Source organism: Aotus nancymaae, unplaced genomic scaffold, assembly GCF_030222135.1.
Source record: "Aotus nancymaae isolate 86718 unplaced genomic scaffold, 86718_ANA_hifiasm-v0.15.2.pri h1tg000008l, whole genome shotgun sequence".
In the NCBI taxonomy this organism is placed as follows: domain Eukaryota; kingdom Metazoa; phylum Chordata; class Mammalia; order Primates; family Aotidae; genus Aotus; species Aotus nancymaae.
Genome location: NW_026988419.1, coordinates 26681806 through 26701241, shown reverse-complemented (window position 1 = coordinate 26701241; position 19436 = coordinate 26681806). Strand labels below are relative to the sequence as shown.

Here is a 19436-nt window from a genome sequence, read left to right as displayed (position 1 = left end):
TCTTACCACTCTAGTTCTTAATTTTAATAATTCACTAAACACTAGGATATCTAGGCATTTATTGAATTAACAGATTAGTGTCACAAATCATAGAAAAAGAAATTGGTAAAGCAAGAAAAAAAATCTGAGATTACCTAATTGGACACACTCAATTTAAAGAGGAGAACATTTATGCATAGCATAGATGAAATGATCTGCTTAAAGTCATAGAAATGATGAACTTTCAGATGCAGTCCCAAATAGTTTATGGAACCATCATTGCATTCTTACCAGCATCTTCTGTTTCTCAAATATATAATGTTTCATTTTTAAGAGAATAAGTCAAGACCTAAAAAAATAAAAATATAAGCAAAAAAGAAATTATCCCAATTTAGGGTTAAGCTTGAATTTACTCAATGCATGGTTTCCCATCAGCTCACTTTACCTTGTATTAAACTTGCTGTCTCCAAAGAAAGCCATTCTCAGCTCCTTGGACAAAGTACTTTACTTTCTCCCACTGAAGATCTTTCTCTCTAAACTTGTTTGCATCTATAAATGACCACGTAATTTAGTTATAGTTCATGGATTTCAAGCCTACGTCCACTGTTGGGGTTATAAAATGCTTTTACTTTCTTCCTTAAAAAGAGGCATCTGTGCCTGCGCTGGAGCATTCCTTCCATTTAATTACTGCCTGAAATGTAGTGTTTATGTCTGGAGCTGTGGCAACCAACCTATAGGTTTAAAAAAGGTCAAGAAAATTATAGAAATGTAGGGCCTAATATCCTTGGACCACTGAACTAACATTAGCAGACACATATAGTCAGCTTTTCTGTTACTTACAGCTTAATGCATTCCTAGCTGATGCAGCATGTTACAAAAATGATCTCAAATTAGCTTTAGAATAAGTCTAATTTTCCAATGACAGAAATTTAAAATCTTGTCAATGGATATGAAATTTTTTTCTCAGAGGAAAATGCTGTTATACTTTTATGCCTGACATCTGCTTTTCAGATTATAGTCTTTCAATCAGAAACTTCATTTTAGAAAATTTGTCCCTCATCATGTCAAAGCAGCATCCTCATTCAGCAAAAGTCTAATCAACATTTTGGGCACTGGATGAACAAAATAACCTAAATTAGTTGACTGACATTTTTACTTCACTGTCCAGACATGTGAAAGAAAATTCACCAAAGTTAATTAATTAATCTCCAGACTCAGATTGAAAAAGGGACAATTCTCATACATAAATTCAACCAATATTGAATAGGACATTATCATATATATGTTGGGCTCTAAGGCTGAGAGTAGTTAGACATGACTCCCACTCTGAAGGAGCTCACAGTCTAAGAGGAAGTGGGAAGGTGAGGAGAGACAGATAGGCATGTATAACAATTGGAATACACTAGGCAAATAACGCAAATATGAACAATATTGTATGGGAACACAGAGCACAGCAGAACCCTTAGACATACACAAGTCAAGGAAAGCTCCACATCCCAGAAGCCCTGCTCAAACTCTAAGATGTTTTATGCATTCAACATATAGGTCTATGTCCTCGTTTTTCACAGATGTTTTCAGCTTGGCAAAAGTCCATGACTGTCACTAGACCCCAGGCTTTGTGAATCTTCCTGCTCCTATATGTTGAAGTAGAAACTTTATGGTTTGTTTTGTTTTGTTTTTTCTACACCGTCATAATTGAAGCCTTAGGGAAAAGAAACTTCCTATTCCAAAATCTTAGACCTTTGTCATTGTGGCCTTTGTATATAAACCAAATTGAAAACAAATTAATTATACTGTAGTGTTTTTTGGAAATGAGTAGGACAAAAAATAGGACAATTCTGAAAGTCAGTATCTATAATAGTCACTCTTGAACTGCTGAGATAATCGCAAAAGAAAAACCCAACTCTTGACAAAGCCAAAGGAATCCCTATGGGTTTTGAAACCTGTTTGAAAGAATGGTTAAAGAATGCACCCTGGGGAAAAAAAATAACACTACTACATCTATTATTACAACTACAGTATCTACAGTTAGACAAGCAGAAAAAATATGAATGAATGATTCCTGTATTCCCAAGTAACTTTCCTTTTTTACACGTTTTGGAATCAATGTCCAATATCATCTGACTACCTCACTGCAACTTGTCCATATAAATTTGATGACACTTTAAGAATGACTCATCCACTTAACCCAATGAGTATTCCAGGAAATTGTCCTTGTTTATTGCCATTTCCAAATGATGAAAGAGCACAAAAGAATGAGAGAAAAATAATTATTTTACTATCTGATCCTAAATGTTAAAGAAGCACACTATTCTTAAAGGTTGTCCCCATCATTTGCAAATTAATGCACTGCTGAAGATGCAAACTATCTATATAACTGCTCTCGAATTTCATTAAAACTAATCAGAAGTCCTTGTTAATGTCTTTGAGAATTGCTTCAAGTGGCAAAAATCAGAAAATCTACCCATGGGGCACATTCAGCTAATTGCGATTTACTTTTCTACTAGTCATCCTTTAGCCTTAGGTTGCAACTCTGCAAAGCTGAAACAAAAATGCCAGTCGAACCAGTTATTTGGTATCATGTAATTTTAAATGACCATTGGTTTTCTGAATATTTTTTAACAAGTCAGAATGATGATATGATGAACTGATTTCAGATGAAAATAGTTAAATTATTTTCTCTGCAGTTGAGACTGCTCTATGCTCCCTCCTGGTTGGTACTGGGGCGCAAGTGTACTGAGGAATAAGGATAGATTATACGGTAAAGAGCATAGAGAGTGGCAGATAATGCACATTATTTAAACAGATAAATGACTGTGAATAAAGCTAAGTTTTGGAAACAGAACCATCCCTCTTAATCAATTAAGTGACCCAATGAAAATCCCTTCATAGCAAAATGAGAAAAAGATAGGGAAAAATGGTGTTTTCTTTGACATCACCTGAGACTATGTATATGAAAATAATGTTTTGTAAAATGTAGGTGCTGTCCAAATGTTAGTCATTGCTAGAGAGAGTCTAATCTGTGAAAATGAAACAGCAAAGATAAGACATCTAACTAAGCATCCCCATGTGTTCAACAGAATATAGAGTGTTTCAATCAAATGGCTTGGTGGTGGCTTTCTTTTAATCTAAATGCAGAAATTGAAATGTCATTTTCCTCTTGCAATTATCAAGCTGATAGTGGGGATCAGGATTAAAAACCATATATCCCCCTTCCCAAGAATATTGCCAAGTTGCGCTGATAACCAAGAAATATAAATATATGTTATAACAGAATATGTATTGGTTAGGTTTTATTCTAAATTCAAAAATCCAATTAGACGATTTCTTTTTTTTTTTACAAGAAAGTGAATGCTATATATTTTCTTTTATTTTGCAATATATGTTTTAAGTGTTATAAATGATTGCAAACATACACAAAAGTAGCAAAACAGAATCATGAATGCCTATATATATATATTACCTAAGTTTGACAATTATCCTTCATGGTTTGTGTTGGTTAATCTTGTCTCATATATATCCCCATATTCTGTCTTGTGAATCCTGCTCTTTTCCCTCATGTCCCATTCTCACCCTAGGATAATACTTTTTAGTGATACATATTTCCATCAGGAGGCATATGATAGTTGTATTTTTGTAATAGTTTTAATACTTATGGCAGGATAAATATTCTGATTTTGGTTTCCCTTCATTTTATTTGTATTTTAGAAAAGATTTTCTTATAAAATTAACAACATAAAATGTCAGGTTACTCATACAGCCATTTTGCAAGTGGTAATCATGATTATATCATATAAGTCATTACATCGTAGGGATGGAACTTTCTTTTTTTTTTTTTTTTGAAAGAAAGAAAGAGAAAGAGAAAGAGGGAGAGAGAACAGGAGTCTTGCTCTATTGCCCAGGCTGGAATGCAATCTAAAAATAGGTGTTAAAAACCTCTTTTTTGCCGATAATTGTGCTTAACAGTGGAGACAGGAAGGAATAAGAGAAGAAAATAACAAACAAACAGCCAACCAATATTTCATTTAAGTCTGTGAAATGCTATGCAAATGCTGAAGAGTGATTTACTTCCAATTACGTGGTCACTTTCAAAATAGGTGTAATGTGATACTGAGAAAAATGTATGTTCTGTGGACCTGGGGTAAAGAATTCTACAAATATTCACTGAGTTTACTTGTTCCAGGTCTGAGTTCAAATCATAGATGTCCCTGTTAATTTTCTATCTCGTTGATCTGTCGAATATTAACAATGTGGTGTCAAAGTCTCCCGCTATTATTGTGCGGGAGTCCAAGTCTCTTTATAAGTCATTAAGAACTTGTCTTATGTATCTGGGTGTTCCTATATTGGGTGCATATATATTTATGATCATTGACTCCTGTTGTTGCATTGATCCTTTTACCATTATGCAATGTCCTTCTTTGTTTCTTTTAGTCTTTGTTACTGTTAAAAGTCTATTTTGTCAGAGACGAAAGTTACAACTCCTGTTATTTTATTTTATTTTTGTTTTGTTTTGTTTTGTTTTGTTTTCTCTCCATTTGATTGGTAAGTCTTCCACCGACACTTTGTCTTGAGCCTTTGTGTGTCCTTGCTTATGAGATGGATCTGGATACAGTGTACCGATGGGTTTTGACTTTTTATTCGTTTTGCCTGTTTGTGTCTTTGATTGGGGCATTTAATCCATTTAAATTTAGGATGAATCTTGATGTTTGTGAGTTTAATATTGTCGTTTAATGCTAGCTGGCTATTTTGCCCATTAGTTGATGTAGATTCTTCATTATGGAGATATTCTTTACCTTTTGGTAAGTTTTTGGGATGACTGATACTGGTTGTTCCTTTCTGTGTATTGTGCTTCTTTCAGAAGCTCTTGTAAAGCAGGCCTGGTGGTGATGAAATCTCTGAGTGCTTGCTTGTTTGTGAAAAATTTTATTTTTTCCTTCATTTATGAAGCTTAGTTTGGCTGGATATGAGATTCTGGGTTGAAAATTCTTTTCTTTGAGGATATTGAATATTGACCCCCACTCTCTTCTAGTTTGTAGGGTTTCTGCTGAGAGATCTGCTGTGAGTCTGATAGACTTCGCTTTATGGGTAACCTGACCTTTCTCTCTAGCTGCCCTTAGAATCTTCTCCTTTATTTCAACCCTGGTGAATCTAACGATTATGTGTCTTAGGGTTGCTCTACTTGAGGAATATCTTTGTGGTGTTCTCTGTATTACCTGGAGTTGAATATTGTCCTGTCTTACTAGGTTGGGAAAATTTTCCTGAATAATCTCCTGAAGAGTATTTTCCAACTTGGATTCATTCTCTTTGTCACATTCAGGTACACCTATCAAACGTAGATTAGGTCTTTTCACATAGTCCCATATTTCTTGGAGACTTTGCTCATTCTTTTTTATGCTTTTTTCTCTAATCTTGACTTCTCATTTTATTTCGTTAAGTTGGTCTTCGAACTCTGATATCCTTTCTTCTGCTTGATCAATTCGACTGTTAAAACCTGTGCATACTTCGCGGAGTTCTCGTATTGTATTCTTCAGTTCCATTAATTCACTTATATTCCTCTCTAAATTGTCTATTCTCGTTAGGATTTTGTCAAACCTTTTTTCAAGGTTCTTAGTTTCTTTACATTGGGCTAGGACATGTTCTTTTAATTCACAGAAGTTTCTTATTATCCACTTTCTGAAGCCTAATTCTGTTATTGGAACGCACTCGTTCTCCATCAGGCCTTGATCCCTTGTTGATGAGGAACTGTGATCCCCTGTAGAGGGAGAGGCATTCTGATTTTGGGTATTCTCAGCCTTTTTACGCTGTTTTTTTCCCATCATTGTGAATTTATCCACCTGTCGTTTTTGTAATTACCGACTTTCAAATTAGGTCTCTGAGTGGATGTCCAACTTGTTGATTCCCAGCACCGGAATCTGAGCAACGCACTGTGCTGGCTAAAACAGCTGCATTAAGATTCATGGTGCTTTTCTGCCTGGGAATCTCCAGTCTGGCTTCCTTCTTGAGTCCCTTTTTCAATCAGCTGAATAGGTGACTCTGCCTTCCCGGAGCTCCAAACATCGACCAAAAGGGGACCCAGTCCCGTTTCCTCTGCACCAAGAACCGCCGCGCCAGGGCGCCAGAAAAACCACCGCGCCAGCCACAAGAGTCGCGCTGGTGACCCGTGGGGCTCCTCCGCTGGGAATCTCCTGGTCCGTGAGCAACAAATATTCATCTGAAAGTGTGGCGTCCTCTCGTTCTCTGCGCTTTCACTGGGAGCTACAATCCTGAGCTGCTAGTAATCGGCCATCTTGGATCTCTGATTTCTTAATTTACAAATGTAAGTTGGTAACTTATATTTATGATAAATATTTAATCAGGGCATTACATTCCAGGGTGACTGTATAAAAGTATACTGAAGGTCAAAACTGTCCATCCCAAGTAATTACTGTAATGCATTACTTAATATTGGGGATACTTTCTGAGAAAAGCATTGTAAGGTGATTTCGTTGTTGTGTGAACATCATAAAATGTACTCATACAAATCTAGATGGTATAGCCTACTGCACACTTAGGCTATAGACTATAGTCTATTGCTCTTATGCTAGACTTGTACAGCATGTTACTGCACTGAATACTGTAGGCGATTGTAACACAATGGTAAGTATTTGTGCATCTGAACACAAAAAAGATACAGTAAAAATACAGACTATAATTTTATGGGACTACCATCTTATATGCAGTTTGTTGTTGATGGAAATATCATCCTTATGCAACACATGACTGTTATATTGAAAAGAAAAAAAAGCATTTGAGCAGAGACCAGCTAGACATAATTAAATCATCTTTTAAAATAATTTTTATTCCCATTGTCAAGAGCTGTTCTAGGCCATCTGATTAGGATGGTGATGTCACACACCTTCAGCTTCTATGAAACAGGATGACCATTTCAATTCATTGTTTTCAGACTTGTAAGAAAGGTGGAGCTCAATCACAGTGGCCTTTATGACTTCATTTTAGCCACTTATTTCTGAACCCTAAGTTGTGCTTAGGGTTCAGAACACAAAAATGGGAAAACCTCCACCTCTGAAATCTGAGTCATGAATCTCCCTCTCCTGCCTTTCAGTATCCCCTTCCCTTACTCCACTTACATCTGTTTTCTCTGACTTCAGTGAGACTTCCTGTTCCCCACTTTTCTCCCAGTGTTCCATTTCTCTACCCGCAGTCTCTTCTGTTTCTAACTTGCTTACACCATGAGTCCTTTAATCAGTGGTGTAATGACCATTATTTTCTCCTACATTCAGTCAGATGAGCATTGTAGAAGGAAAAAAAAATTAACTAATATGTGTCAAGTCTTGCTACGTTTAGCACCATTCTAAGTGTTTTCTGTATATTATCTCATTTTATTCTTACTAACCATGAGGAACATTTCTGCCCATTTTACAGACAAGAAATCTATTTCACAAAGATTAACTAATGTGCCCAAAGCTTTATATCAAATCAAAGGCACTTGATTATATCAAACTGTAGACATCTCATTATTAAAAATAAATAAATTTTTAAAATGCTGCAATTCTAGTTACCAGGTGCCATCAGTTGACATGTACATCCTGATTTCAGTGGGGTTAAGTGTGCAAAACAGTGCATCTAAGAATCAATGACCTATAACAAGTGAGGAATCCATAGCATGATTGTCTTCACTATTATGTTATTCTACCTTATAAAAAATTAGACGAGTATGCAAAATGATTTATGACAAATTGATGCGAACTTTACCTGGGATTTGAATCCTGTTCTTAGTCTATCTCCTCTCTCCTATTTCTTTTCTCCTCTCCCCTCTCTCTGCTTTCCTTCAAGGATTATTCACAGCTTTTCTACTCTTTTTATGCTTCCTACTTAACACCTACCCGCTTTCACTTTTTTGTGCATCACTATGCATCTTATTTCATTGAGAAAATGAGACCATTGGTCACGCGTCTCTTAACTTCTACCCCCCTCCCCCACCATACTACCTGCAGAGAGCAGGTATCTGCACTAACAGAGAGCCTCCCTTCCTCTCTCTGTTTTCCAGGGCAAGTGCCCTCTCCTTGTGTTAGAGGCTGGCTCCTCCTTATCCTCTCACCCCTATTGCTTAATGTTTCCTCTGAGGTTGTTAGTCATCCTTTTCTCCTAATCTGCAACAACCCCCCCCCCACAAGTTTCTCCCCTTCAGCTTGTAAACATAACCAAGGCCCAACTCCTAACCTTCCACTCTCGTCTTTCTCCCTCTCATTCGAACTTCATGGAGAGTGCCCCATAAACACTGTCTTCATTTTCTCACCTTCCATATCTGCTTCAGCCCACCACAACTTCTCCTCACCTAACATTTAGCTGAAATTGCCCTTAATAAGCTTCTCAGTGACCTGGCATTTTTGAGATCCAATGAAAACGTTTTTGTCTTCATTTTACTGTCCTCCTCAAGTGAGTTTGTGTGATACTGTTGATTTCTTCTTTATGTGAAAAGTTCTAGCTTATTGGCTTTAAGGCAGCACACTTTCCTGGTTCGTCCTATCTCTTTGTTTCTTAATCACTCAAATACTGGCATTTTCCAGGTTCTATCCCAAGGCTACTATTGTAGCCAGTTTCCACACTTTTCTCTGATGGTTCAAAATATTGCCTACATGTTGATGAAATCCCAAATCTGGACCTGTTTCCAGAGCACTGTATCCCAAATATTTATCTTAAGTTCCCCCTTCTTTCCTACCTACTTAGAATTTCCACTGGATGTCAGTCATCTCATACTCAACATGTTCAAAACCAGATTCTTATTTCCCTTTCCTAAACCTATTCCTCAAACCATTTATCCTTTCAGCTGATGGTGATTCAAATTTCCAGTTACGTAGTCCCGAAAACTTCTTGTCATCTTCAATTTCTCTCTTTCTGTTGGACCTTATATCCAGACCATCAACAAATCTTGTCCCTTCTACCATCAAAATATATTCAGACTCTGACCCCTTTCTCCCTCTCCACTGCTGTCACCCTTATCTATTCCACCATCTTATCCCACCTTGATTGCAACAGCTCCTAACTGAGCTCCCTGCCTCATCCCTTGCTCCCCTCTGCTCTGTTCTCTACTGAACAACCAACATGGACTTTTTGGTCACTTTTTGTCATTTCTCTGACCTCATGTCCTGCCGCTATGCATCAAAAACGTCCTTCTCACTCACACCACACTTGTTCCAACGCCATCACAGTTGTTTCCCCAACCCCTAACCCGGAGCATTCTTTTTTTTTTTTTTTTTTTAACAGAGTCTTGCTCTTGTCGCCCAGCCTGGAGTGCAGTAAAGCAACGTTGGCTCACTGCAACCTCCCCACATCCTGAGTTCAAGTGATTCTCCTGCCTCAGCCTCCCGAGTAGCTGGGACTATAGACGCTTGCCACCACGCTTGGCCGAGCATTCTTTTACTATGCATAACTCACTCTCTCACTTTTTTGGGTCTTTGCTCAAATATCTTCTTACCAGGAAGGGCTTCTCTTAGTATTCTATATAAAATAGCTCTTTGGCCGGGTGTGGTGACTCACGCCTGTAATCCCAGCACTTTAGGAGGCTGAGGCGGGTGGATCATGAGGTCAGGAGATTGAGACCGACCATCCTGGCTAACGCAGTGAAATGCCATCTCTACTAAAAATACAAAAAATTGGCTGGGTGTGGTAGCACGTGCCCATAGTCACAGCTACTTGGGAGACTGAGGCAGGAGAATAACTTGAACCCTGAAGGTGAGGGTTGCAGTGAGCCAAGATCGTGCCACTGCACTCCAGTCTGGGCCATAGAGTAAGACTCCCTCTCAAAAAAATAAAATAAAATAAAAATAGATCTCCATCATCCTTTTCCCTGCTTTACTTTTTGTTGATGACCCTTTATCTTTTTGACAGAGACTCGCTTTGTCACCCAGGCTGGAGTGCAGTGACATGATCTTGGCTTACTGCAACCTCTGCTACTGGGTTCAAGTGATTGTCGTGTTTTAACCTCCTGAGTAGCTGGGACTACAAGTGCGTGCCACCATGCCTAGCTAATTTTTGTTTATTTATTTATTTATTGAGATAGGGTTTTACCATGTTGGCCAGGCTGGTCTTGAACTTCTGACCTCAGGTTATCCACCTGTCTCAGCCTCCCAAAGTGCTGGGATTACATGCATGAGCCACTGCATCTGGCTGACCCTTTGTTTTTCTTATCACATCTGACATTTACTCATATATTTTTTCCTGGGCTTCAGAATAACAGATAAACTTCTCTTTATTGACTCATGCATGGCTCTACTTGTTTATTTAATTAGCTGTTCACGTGTTTGTTTTTGATAGCTGTAAACTCACCAATCAACAAGAAACTAGAATCATAAATCATTATATATGTGTGTGTACAGATGTATACATATATACCTATATATGTGTATATAGTTTTAAAATTAAAATATAAATAAATCTTTTTCTCTTTCACTCCAGTCTCAACTAGCATGTAAGCTACATGCATGCAAGGACTTTGTTTTGTTCCTTCTGTGTACACAGCATGTCAAATAGTGCCTAACACATAGGCACTTGAAAATAAAGTAAGCACTGCATATTTATATATCAATGTTTTCAAGAGTAATGTAACTATTGACATGTCCCAAACCAGGAGACACATCTTTACCTCTGTTCTGTTTGGCCTTCTCTCTCTATAGTGCTTTCTTTGACTTCACTCCCTCGAAGCATGAACTGCTGTGAACACTCCCTCTCTGCCTTTGCTTGTTCTGTCTTCTACCCCTGAAGGTGACCACCACCAGCCTTTTGGCTTTAGGATACTTGTACAACTTTTTCCAGACGTTCACGAGTCACCTCCAAGATGCTTTCTCTGTCTTTTCCAACCCCTTTTCCTCCTCTGGGTTCTCCTATGCCAGTCTCCAGCCCTGTACTCACACACCGTGCTAAAATGCCTTGTTTCTCTGATAACCTTCTCCAAAGGCATGAGGTCGTTGAGGTTCAGGAAGCAAGTCTAAGACTTCACCCTTGATCTATTCCCACAGCCTTATGGGGTGAATAGAAGCAGGCATTAGATAAGATGCCCAGCTCACACATAGAGAAACTGAAGTACACTCCATCATTTCCAAGCAGGAGGAATAGGTCAGAGCCCCTCAGAACTCCCTTCAGATCTCCTATTTAACGGTACCTTGGGGAGGGGGCTGGCTCTCTGTGGCCTCAGTAAACCTTACTATAAAGCCTTGTGCCCCTCTGGAAGGTAACCATGGATACTATTGAGCTGGCACAAAAGCCTTCAGTTAATGGAGACTACAAGTGGTTTTCAGGAGCTGAGGGAATTTTGAGGGAAGGGGCAAAACCTGGAAACACATGCAAAGGGAAGACTTTTGCCTCAGGCCCCTTGGCTGGGTATGTTTCAGTTAAGGTAGGCACTTAAGTTCAGCAGAGCACTGGTGCAGTGACAGGGCTCTACTCTGGGACTGCGATAGTAACTGACTGTGAGGTGAGAATCAAAGGGAATCCCCGGGCACTTTTTTTTTCTTGGAAAGCAGGAACCCTGCTGTGAAGGGGGCTTGAAGGGGGCTTGAAGGTGTGCTGAGCAAAGCGATGCCAGCAGCAACCCAGTCTCCTGAGTGATCCAGGCCAGGGTCTGGAAACGACGGGGTGTCCTGGCCCCAGTCAGGGGGCGCTTCCAGCAGCACCAAGTTCCTGTCCACATCTCTGCCCTCGGGGGTGTTTTCCTCCTTTCAGCGCAGGGCTACAGGCAGGCAGGAGAAATTCACACCTGGAATGTTGGAGAGGCGCCTTATTTCCTCTGAGCCCTTGCTGAGCGCTGAGAGGGTGCTCATGTTCTTTCTCCGACCCCAAGAGTCCACAGTCTTATCTCACATCCCTTTATTCTCAGACGAGGCCCTTGTGGTGAGCAGGGACCCCCTATGTCCCCTGGACCCGCACCGAGCTGGGCCCTAACTTTGCAGTTCCCGCCGCCGCGGCACGCCCCCCGTGATGGAAGCGGGAAGCCCAGCAGCACCGAGGCTGAACTCCGCCAGGTGCAGAGTGGGTGCGGATCAGGACCAGTGAGGGTGTGTGTGGCCCGGCCTGTTGGTTCCCTGAACCGAAATTCTCCGGGGAGGGGGAGAAGAGGAGGGTGCGGGAGATGGACTTGGAGGCGAGAGGTAGCGGCAGTTTCCAGGAGCTTTGACGTAGACTTGGAGAGGCGCCGAGCACTCCCACTGCTTAAGTAGAGGCTCGGTAGCCTCCGGGACGCTAAAGCTGCGGACAGCCACTCGCTCGGGAGCAGCTTGAGCGTTTCCGCTCCGCGCACTAGAGGGAACTCTCTCCACGCGTTCGAGGGAACCCAGAGGGGCCCAGGCGGGTGAGTGCGGAGGGAAGTTCTTTTGCCATCGTGGACTAGAGCCGCCGAGTCGGGAGGTGAGTGGGGCCCAAAGGACGGAGCGGGTCCCTGGCAGCTCCGCCCCGAGGAGGGTGAGGCTGCTGAACCAAGTGCGGGGCCGAGACTCAGCGCGAGGCTCGTACAGGGGTGCACGGAGGACCCCAGGTTCAAGGAACTTAGAGAAACACCTTTCCAGGCTCTGGGAAGCCTCTCCTAAAATTTAGAAGGAGCCCTAAAGGAGCCAATTTGAGCGCCGAGGCGCTAGCAAACGGAGTCCCGGACAACGCCAACTTCAGCACCTTGGACAGAGTCCTGTCCTCTGAAAACTTAGCTTAGACTTGTCCTTTAGGAAAACCACCCTTCAAGGTGCCTCGATATTTTAGTTCGGAAAGGGACACAACAAATACGATTTTGAGTAGAGATAATGCATACATGATATGAAAGATAGAGGAAATATTTTTTGAATAATCTTGTATCTCTAACATGCTCCTTCAAAATAGGAACATGCGTGTTCAAAGACAGTTTCTGAAGTATTTATTTAACGATAGCTCAACGTGTCCTACTGCTGTTCAGAAGAGACAGATTATCCATTTTATGGCATTATCATCAAATGTTCCAATATAAGAGTATTCCCATAAACTGTATTTTGCTTGCTTTCATGATATTACTATCTAAAAGGTTTGGAAATATAATGCAAACCTGAAAGTGAGCTGTATGTGCCCTTCCTGTTTTTTCTTTATGTCAGAGTTGTTTAAGTGTGATATATATTTTCTATAGTCTGTGAGGGAATAGATGCGCTTTTTCTGACAAAAAGCGAACATTTAGGTTATTATTATTTTAAGGGCGTCATTTCTCATTGCACTTGTCTGAAGTAGTAGCAAAAGAACAATATCAAAGTGGTATGTGGATGTCTCAATTTTATGGCAACAGACATTGAAATCCAGAAGAGTTGAAGACAGTCACATTTTTTTAAAAAATCCTTGAGATTCATAGCAAGAACAGAGAAATTATAAAACATTTTTATGAAAGTTATATTAGAATTGCAGAACATTTTAGGTGTTTGTAAAATGTGTATTGATTTTACTCTAATGGGTTGAATATATGTGTTTCCACATGTATTCATCCATACTTTCAGCACATTTTCTTGTTTTACATTTTTATAAATATATATTTATAAAATAAATATATTTTATATTATTATAAAAATACATATTTGTTTTATAAATTTTACATTTATAAAATACACATTATATATTTTACTATAACATTTGACAATTCTGATGTATTTTTTAAAAAACTAAAAGTCGCTGTGAATAGGAAAGCATCTAAAGGTTAAGTATATTCAAATTCTTATTATATAGAAGCCCTAGATTAGGATAGCCAGGTTTCACTAAGATATTATAGAATAGTTAAATGCAGAAAAATTTTAAATGTTCACTTCGTATTCTTTTAAACTACATTCTTCTGTACCAGGGAAAACAGATTAGCAGATTAATGTATTCATTTTATTAAAAAAACACATCTTAGGAGTGCATATTTCTTGGCCTAATTATCTTGAATTTATATTCACTCCCTGGTCTGGCAATGAGTCATTTTAGATAGAAGGGAACTTGTGATATGGGAGCTAGGCTAAGATTTCCCTACTTTGTGACAATGATGTGTTTCCTTTGCCGGAACTAAGGTTCTTAAGGGCATACTTATTTTCTTTACTAAGTGAAGCACATGCAAGGACTGATACAAAATATTTCCATCCTGTGCAGTTTTATGGCCATGGCTGATCCTGGGAAGAGAGGAGGAATCCACCGCCCCTTGAGCCTCACCTGCTCCCTGCTCATTGTGGGAATTTGCTGTGTATCTCCTTTCTTCTGCCATAGCCAGACAGACCTGCTGGCTCTTAACCAAGCTGATCCTCAGTGCTGGGAATCCTCCTCAGTGCTTCTCCTGGAAATGCGAAAGCCTCGCATTTCCAACACTGTTTCAGGGTTCTGGGATTTTATGATTTACCTGAAGTCATCTGAGAACTTGAAGCATGGAGCACTGTTTTGGGATCTGGCCCAACTCTTCTGGGACATCTATGTGGACTGTGTGCTCTCTAGGAACCATGGCTTAGGAAGGAGGCAATTGGTTGGCGAGGAAGAGAAAATCTCAGCAGCACAGCTACAGCACACGAGAAGTAAACAAGGTGGTCAACCCCAGCTCCCATGTCTTTTGAAAGGTCAATCAAGTATGAATGTACTGAAGTGTGAGGAAAAGGAAAATGGCATTAGGGGAATCCAATGTCATACATATTCCTCTCAAGAGGTGAACCCCAAGAACACACAAGTGATAGGAAGATATATAACACTTGTTTTTGCATTGCATAGTAGCTGTTTATATCAACATATTGTCCTCATCCTCATTCTTCCTGTGAACAGTAGCAAGAAAGAGTCAGAAAGAAAAGAGAAAAAGTACAATTCCCAAAATACAATCCAAAAGTATAAAGAGATGCCCCAAGATCAACCTTATTTTTTACTATTAGCCTGAACATTGGCAGTCATAACCTGGTGTTTTCCACTTGCCATGGAATTGAGAAGACTTGAATATCAGCTTAGGGAATATTTGCAGCACACAAACTCTTGCCCCTGTTAAACTCAAAATAAACATTGCTTTCATGTAAATGGAAAGGCTCTTTAAGAGGTATTCAGTTGAAGAAATAAAGAGTAAAAAAGTCAGCTGGCATGTAGATTCACTTCATGTTGCTTTTTGAATGAATCTCAAATAAGTAATTAACTTGGACCAATCTGAGTAATTTTTAGTAAGTTGGAACTTGCTGCAAATTTAGAGATTTTTTCACTGAAGTAAATACTATATTCAAATAGTCTCATCTGAGGGTATAGAAAAAAATATCCCTTATACAATTAGAATGAGGCTGCATAAGCCTCTCTGAGTTATCAGAGAGATGCCTGGACCTTATTCATATTATTTTTATTCCTTTCTGATGTCATTTCAACCAATGAGCACTGAAACCTTGTATCAAGAGCTGTTTGGCAATAACTCTTTAGAATTATGTATGCTACAGTAGAAAACAGGGGCATAGCTAATTTTTACATTTATATATTTTATTGTTAGAATTGTTACATATTCCTGTAATTTCCATATTTAAATAAGAATTAACAGTGGTAGTTCTAGTGCTACCCTTTCCCAAGATATTTTGGAGCTTTTATATATCTAGTTTGTTTTAACCTTAGTAATTAAAAATCCTCATGATTTGCTGATCCAAAAAAAATCCAGATAATTCATGGCTATAATTTATAAATAAGTTTATTATTTTAGTGTTATTGTAACTCAAGCCAGTTTTATTTTTTAGAGTAAATATTCTTTCACCAGTCTTGCTACTAAAGTGGAAATACCAAATGAATATTTTTAAATGTTGGTTATCCATATTATAAAAATATTTTGAACAGAGGCTGCCCAGGAATCAACTCAGTAAAGACCATATATTTTTTTATTCTATACTGCTGAGGATGATCTGTAGGGCCTTTTCTTCCATATTTAAAAAATCATATTTAGCTGTCTTACTCAAATCACTAGCAATATTTTTTCTATCTTACATTCACTTTGAATAGCTCAAAGACATGTCCACTGAATAAATGAAAATATTATTTGGATTCAGTTGAACATGAAAATGTTATGTACATATACTATATATATATATATATATATTTTATAAAGGTTTTCAGCTTTGGAAGTCACTTCCTTCATCTTGCTACAGAGTTGTTAGTGATTCACCTGGTCTGCAAACTTTAAAGAGCTGGTATGCAAGTAGCCAAGTAGCAGGAGTGAGCATTTCACTTTATTGAGGTTATTTTAATGTTTGACACAAACAATTGCTTGCAGACCAAGAAACAAGACTTTCCATTTGGTTTGTAAAACCATAGTCAAAGAGGGTCTTGGGTCAAGGAAATACCATGTCCAAAACTTAAATAGTTAACAGGAACATTGAGATTTCATCTCAAGAGGCTTAGTTAAATCTCTAGTGGTTCAACTGGGCTCTGAATGTACCTGCATGGATCCTCCAGTAGTTTTTTCTTTTGTCCCTGGGGATAATAAGTTGTTAGATTGGGATGGGAGTGGAGGTGAAGAAGTGCTTGTCTCTATAGTTCTCAAGGAAATCACATCATCAAGGCAGAAGACAAGAAGAACTAAAATAAGTGTCTACATAATATACAAAAAGGTTCTTGTTATTTTGATGTCTTCAAATCAAATAGTTTAAATGCACTTGATAAATCTTACTATGATCAAAAACATAAAACTCCTATATAACTTTGCATGCTAATATATCATATTTGTTAATACTGAGTCAACAAATATGAAAACAAAAAATATCAAATCACTGTGTAACTGTGAGCAGGTTAACTAACTTAATTAGCCCTCAGTTTTTTCAACTGAAAAAGAAGTGTACAGAAAGTAGATGATACACAAAGTCTCATCTTTTCTGTTCTAATGTTCTATGATTCTATAAAAAAAGAATCATATGAAAGGCACTTATTTAACTATGTGCCTGGAAGGGCCTAGAAGAGTCTTCACCCCAAGGACAGTTGACTGAGTTGGATGATGACCTGGACATTATGGCTGTTTATAATAATGATGAGCAGGAATAGACGAGGTTCAGAAATAAACGAGCTAGAGATGTCATCATGAGAAAAGGCGCTAAAGATCATTGTTATTTAGTCTAGAAAGACATGGACTAATAACTGAAGGTTGAAGTATCCAAGAGAAGGTATGAAGAAGACATACCCAGGATTAACTAGTTAACCACTAAATTCTGATGGGTTATGTCAAGGAAGAAAGAGAGAAAGGGACACACACACACATACACACACACTCACATACACACACACACACACAGAGAGAGAGAGAGAGAGAGAGAGAGAGGGAGGGATGGAGAGAGAGAGAAGGAGAGTAAGAGAAGGAGCATACTGATGACTCCCAAATAGAAAATAATACAATTGAGAGTAACTCATGAGTTAGTAAAGGCTTCAATGCAAATGAAGAAATTTCAATGTACATTCTTCTTTGCGTCAAAATAGTGTCCTCCTCCTTCAACAAACCTTGCTCTGCCACTGAGAGGGACAAAAAACTCTGCCTTCCCGATCCTGGTATTTTGTATGTTCTAGAAAAATAGTGAGTCTTTGTTTTCCCCTGTGATGAGAAAATTAAAATTTAGATTTATAAACTGATGGTGTTTGCAGCTGGTGTCTCACTAGCTGGCAAATGTTCATAGTGCTTATATTTTAAACACTAACCACAAGAGAAAACAGTGGTTCAGAAACAGAAATAGATGCTCCAGTGCTTGATTTTCTACTTCACCCACTCCAAGAAATTTTCTAAGCCATGTATTCAGCAATTACTCATCTAGAAATCTACTATTAAGAAACATTTAGAGATACAGTCAATGATGTAGTCCAAAGCTATTCATTGCAATATTATTTATAATAATAAGAAACCTGGAAATAATCTAAATATCCCACAATAGGGTAGTGGTTAAATAAATTATAGTATAAAGTGTGGATACACAAAACTATGGTTATCTCCAGGAGGTTATAGTATGGGCAGTTTAAAATTTTATCTTTATATTTCTGTATAAGTAATTGTATAATGACTATTTTTCACTTTTTAAAAATTAGACAAATATTTCAATGCCTATTAATTGACAAAGAAATGTGTTTATTATAATTTCTTTATTTTAGATTATGTAACTAAACTGCATAGGACCCAAGACTTTGCACATATACACATTTACATCTATTCATCTGAAATAAATATATACAGAGTTTTGATATTAGAGTGGCAGAAACATCAAACCTGCCTTTTAAAAATAACTTATTGATATTTAATTAACCCAAAAATAATTTGGTGATCTTAAGAAGTTTCATTTTTCTACTTTCAGGTACATATTCTCAGCTCCTAAGGACCGCTTTCTTAAAGAAGAAAGAGTTGATTGAAGATCTGATAAGCATGCATGTGCATAGGAGTGGGTCTAGTGTCATTGGAAAAGTGAACCAGAAAATAAAGAGAAAATAATTGGAACTTGGAGCTAATTCATGACTTGAAATTAAATATACATATATAACATTTCTCTTAACTATTGATTAATTATTTATTTTAAATGGTGGAAATGTCCAGAGGTAAATATTAACCCAAATTCTCTCAGTATACTTATTTAAAGCTTCATTTTTTTTAAGCTGCTAGCATGTTTCTTCAAGGTGACATTACTGCCAGTCTATCTCCCAGTCTAAAGGAGTTAAATAACTTCCAGAGATTACTGGGGGATTCCTTGTATTCATTTAATAGTTCATTTTGGGATGCTTGACATGTTAATAAACTAGTGTGCCATACATTTAACTTGAATACACTGCATGGCTTCTAAGCCTTTAGATTGCTTATGCACAGGCACATAAGGGACTGTATTTATTAATTACTAGTTACTGACAATCCGTGATATCTGAATCTTGTTCGAGAGCATATTTTTGAACACCAAATGAAGCAAAAAGTAAAACAAACCAAAAATCTGGCAAAAAAAAAGCATTCTTCAAATGAAAACAAAATTAATAAAAGCTCTGGACCCCAGGTAATGTGATTGGAGTCTCTTTATTTGAATATTTAATGTTACCACTAATGACATCCAAACTCTAATAAAATAATGTTTAAGTGTAAATAGGTACAAATAATTTCCCACTAAGCATATTTGCTATTTGATTAAATATTATAACTCTATATGTGGTTACACTTTGCACTGAAAAGCAAAATAAAGTGAACAGCATTATAAGAGAAGAACCCATAAATAATTATTTCCCTGAAAAATGACCAGGCCTGAACAAGGTTTATAGCAGAGAAGTCCAATTAGCAAATGTATTTGAGTTTGAGACACAATGCTATTTTTATCTCTAATTATTCCCAGCTCTCCAATCATTCTATTATAACCAATATATAGGATTGACAGCTGGTTTGAATTTCAGATATGTTAGCAATTCCCTTGCTCTTTTCAGGTCCAAAGGAAGCCTCAGTATATGTTTTCATTGAAAGATCAGGGCCCTCCTTAAGCTAGAAATTGTTT

General features: G+C 38.0%; 1 protein-coding gene across 1 annotated transcript; it reads left to right on the top strand.

Annotated features, from left to right (window-relative positions):
* Positions 1-12282: 12282 nt before the first annotated feature.
* On the top strand, positions 12283-18949 carry FAM237A (family with sequence similarity 237 member A). The gene is made up of 3 exons (XM_021667677.2): positions 12283-12378; positions 14101-14522; positions 18270-18949. The coding sequence occupies exons 2-3, from the start codon at positions 14105-14107 to the stop codon at positions 18401-18403; spliced, it is 552 nt and encodes a 183-aa protein (XP_021523352.2). The 5' UTR covers positions 12283-12378; positions 14101-14104; the 3' UTR covers positions 18404-18949.
* The last annotated feature ends 487 nt before the right edge of the window (positions 18950-19436 follow it).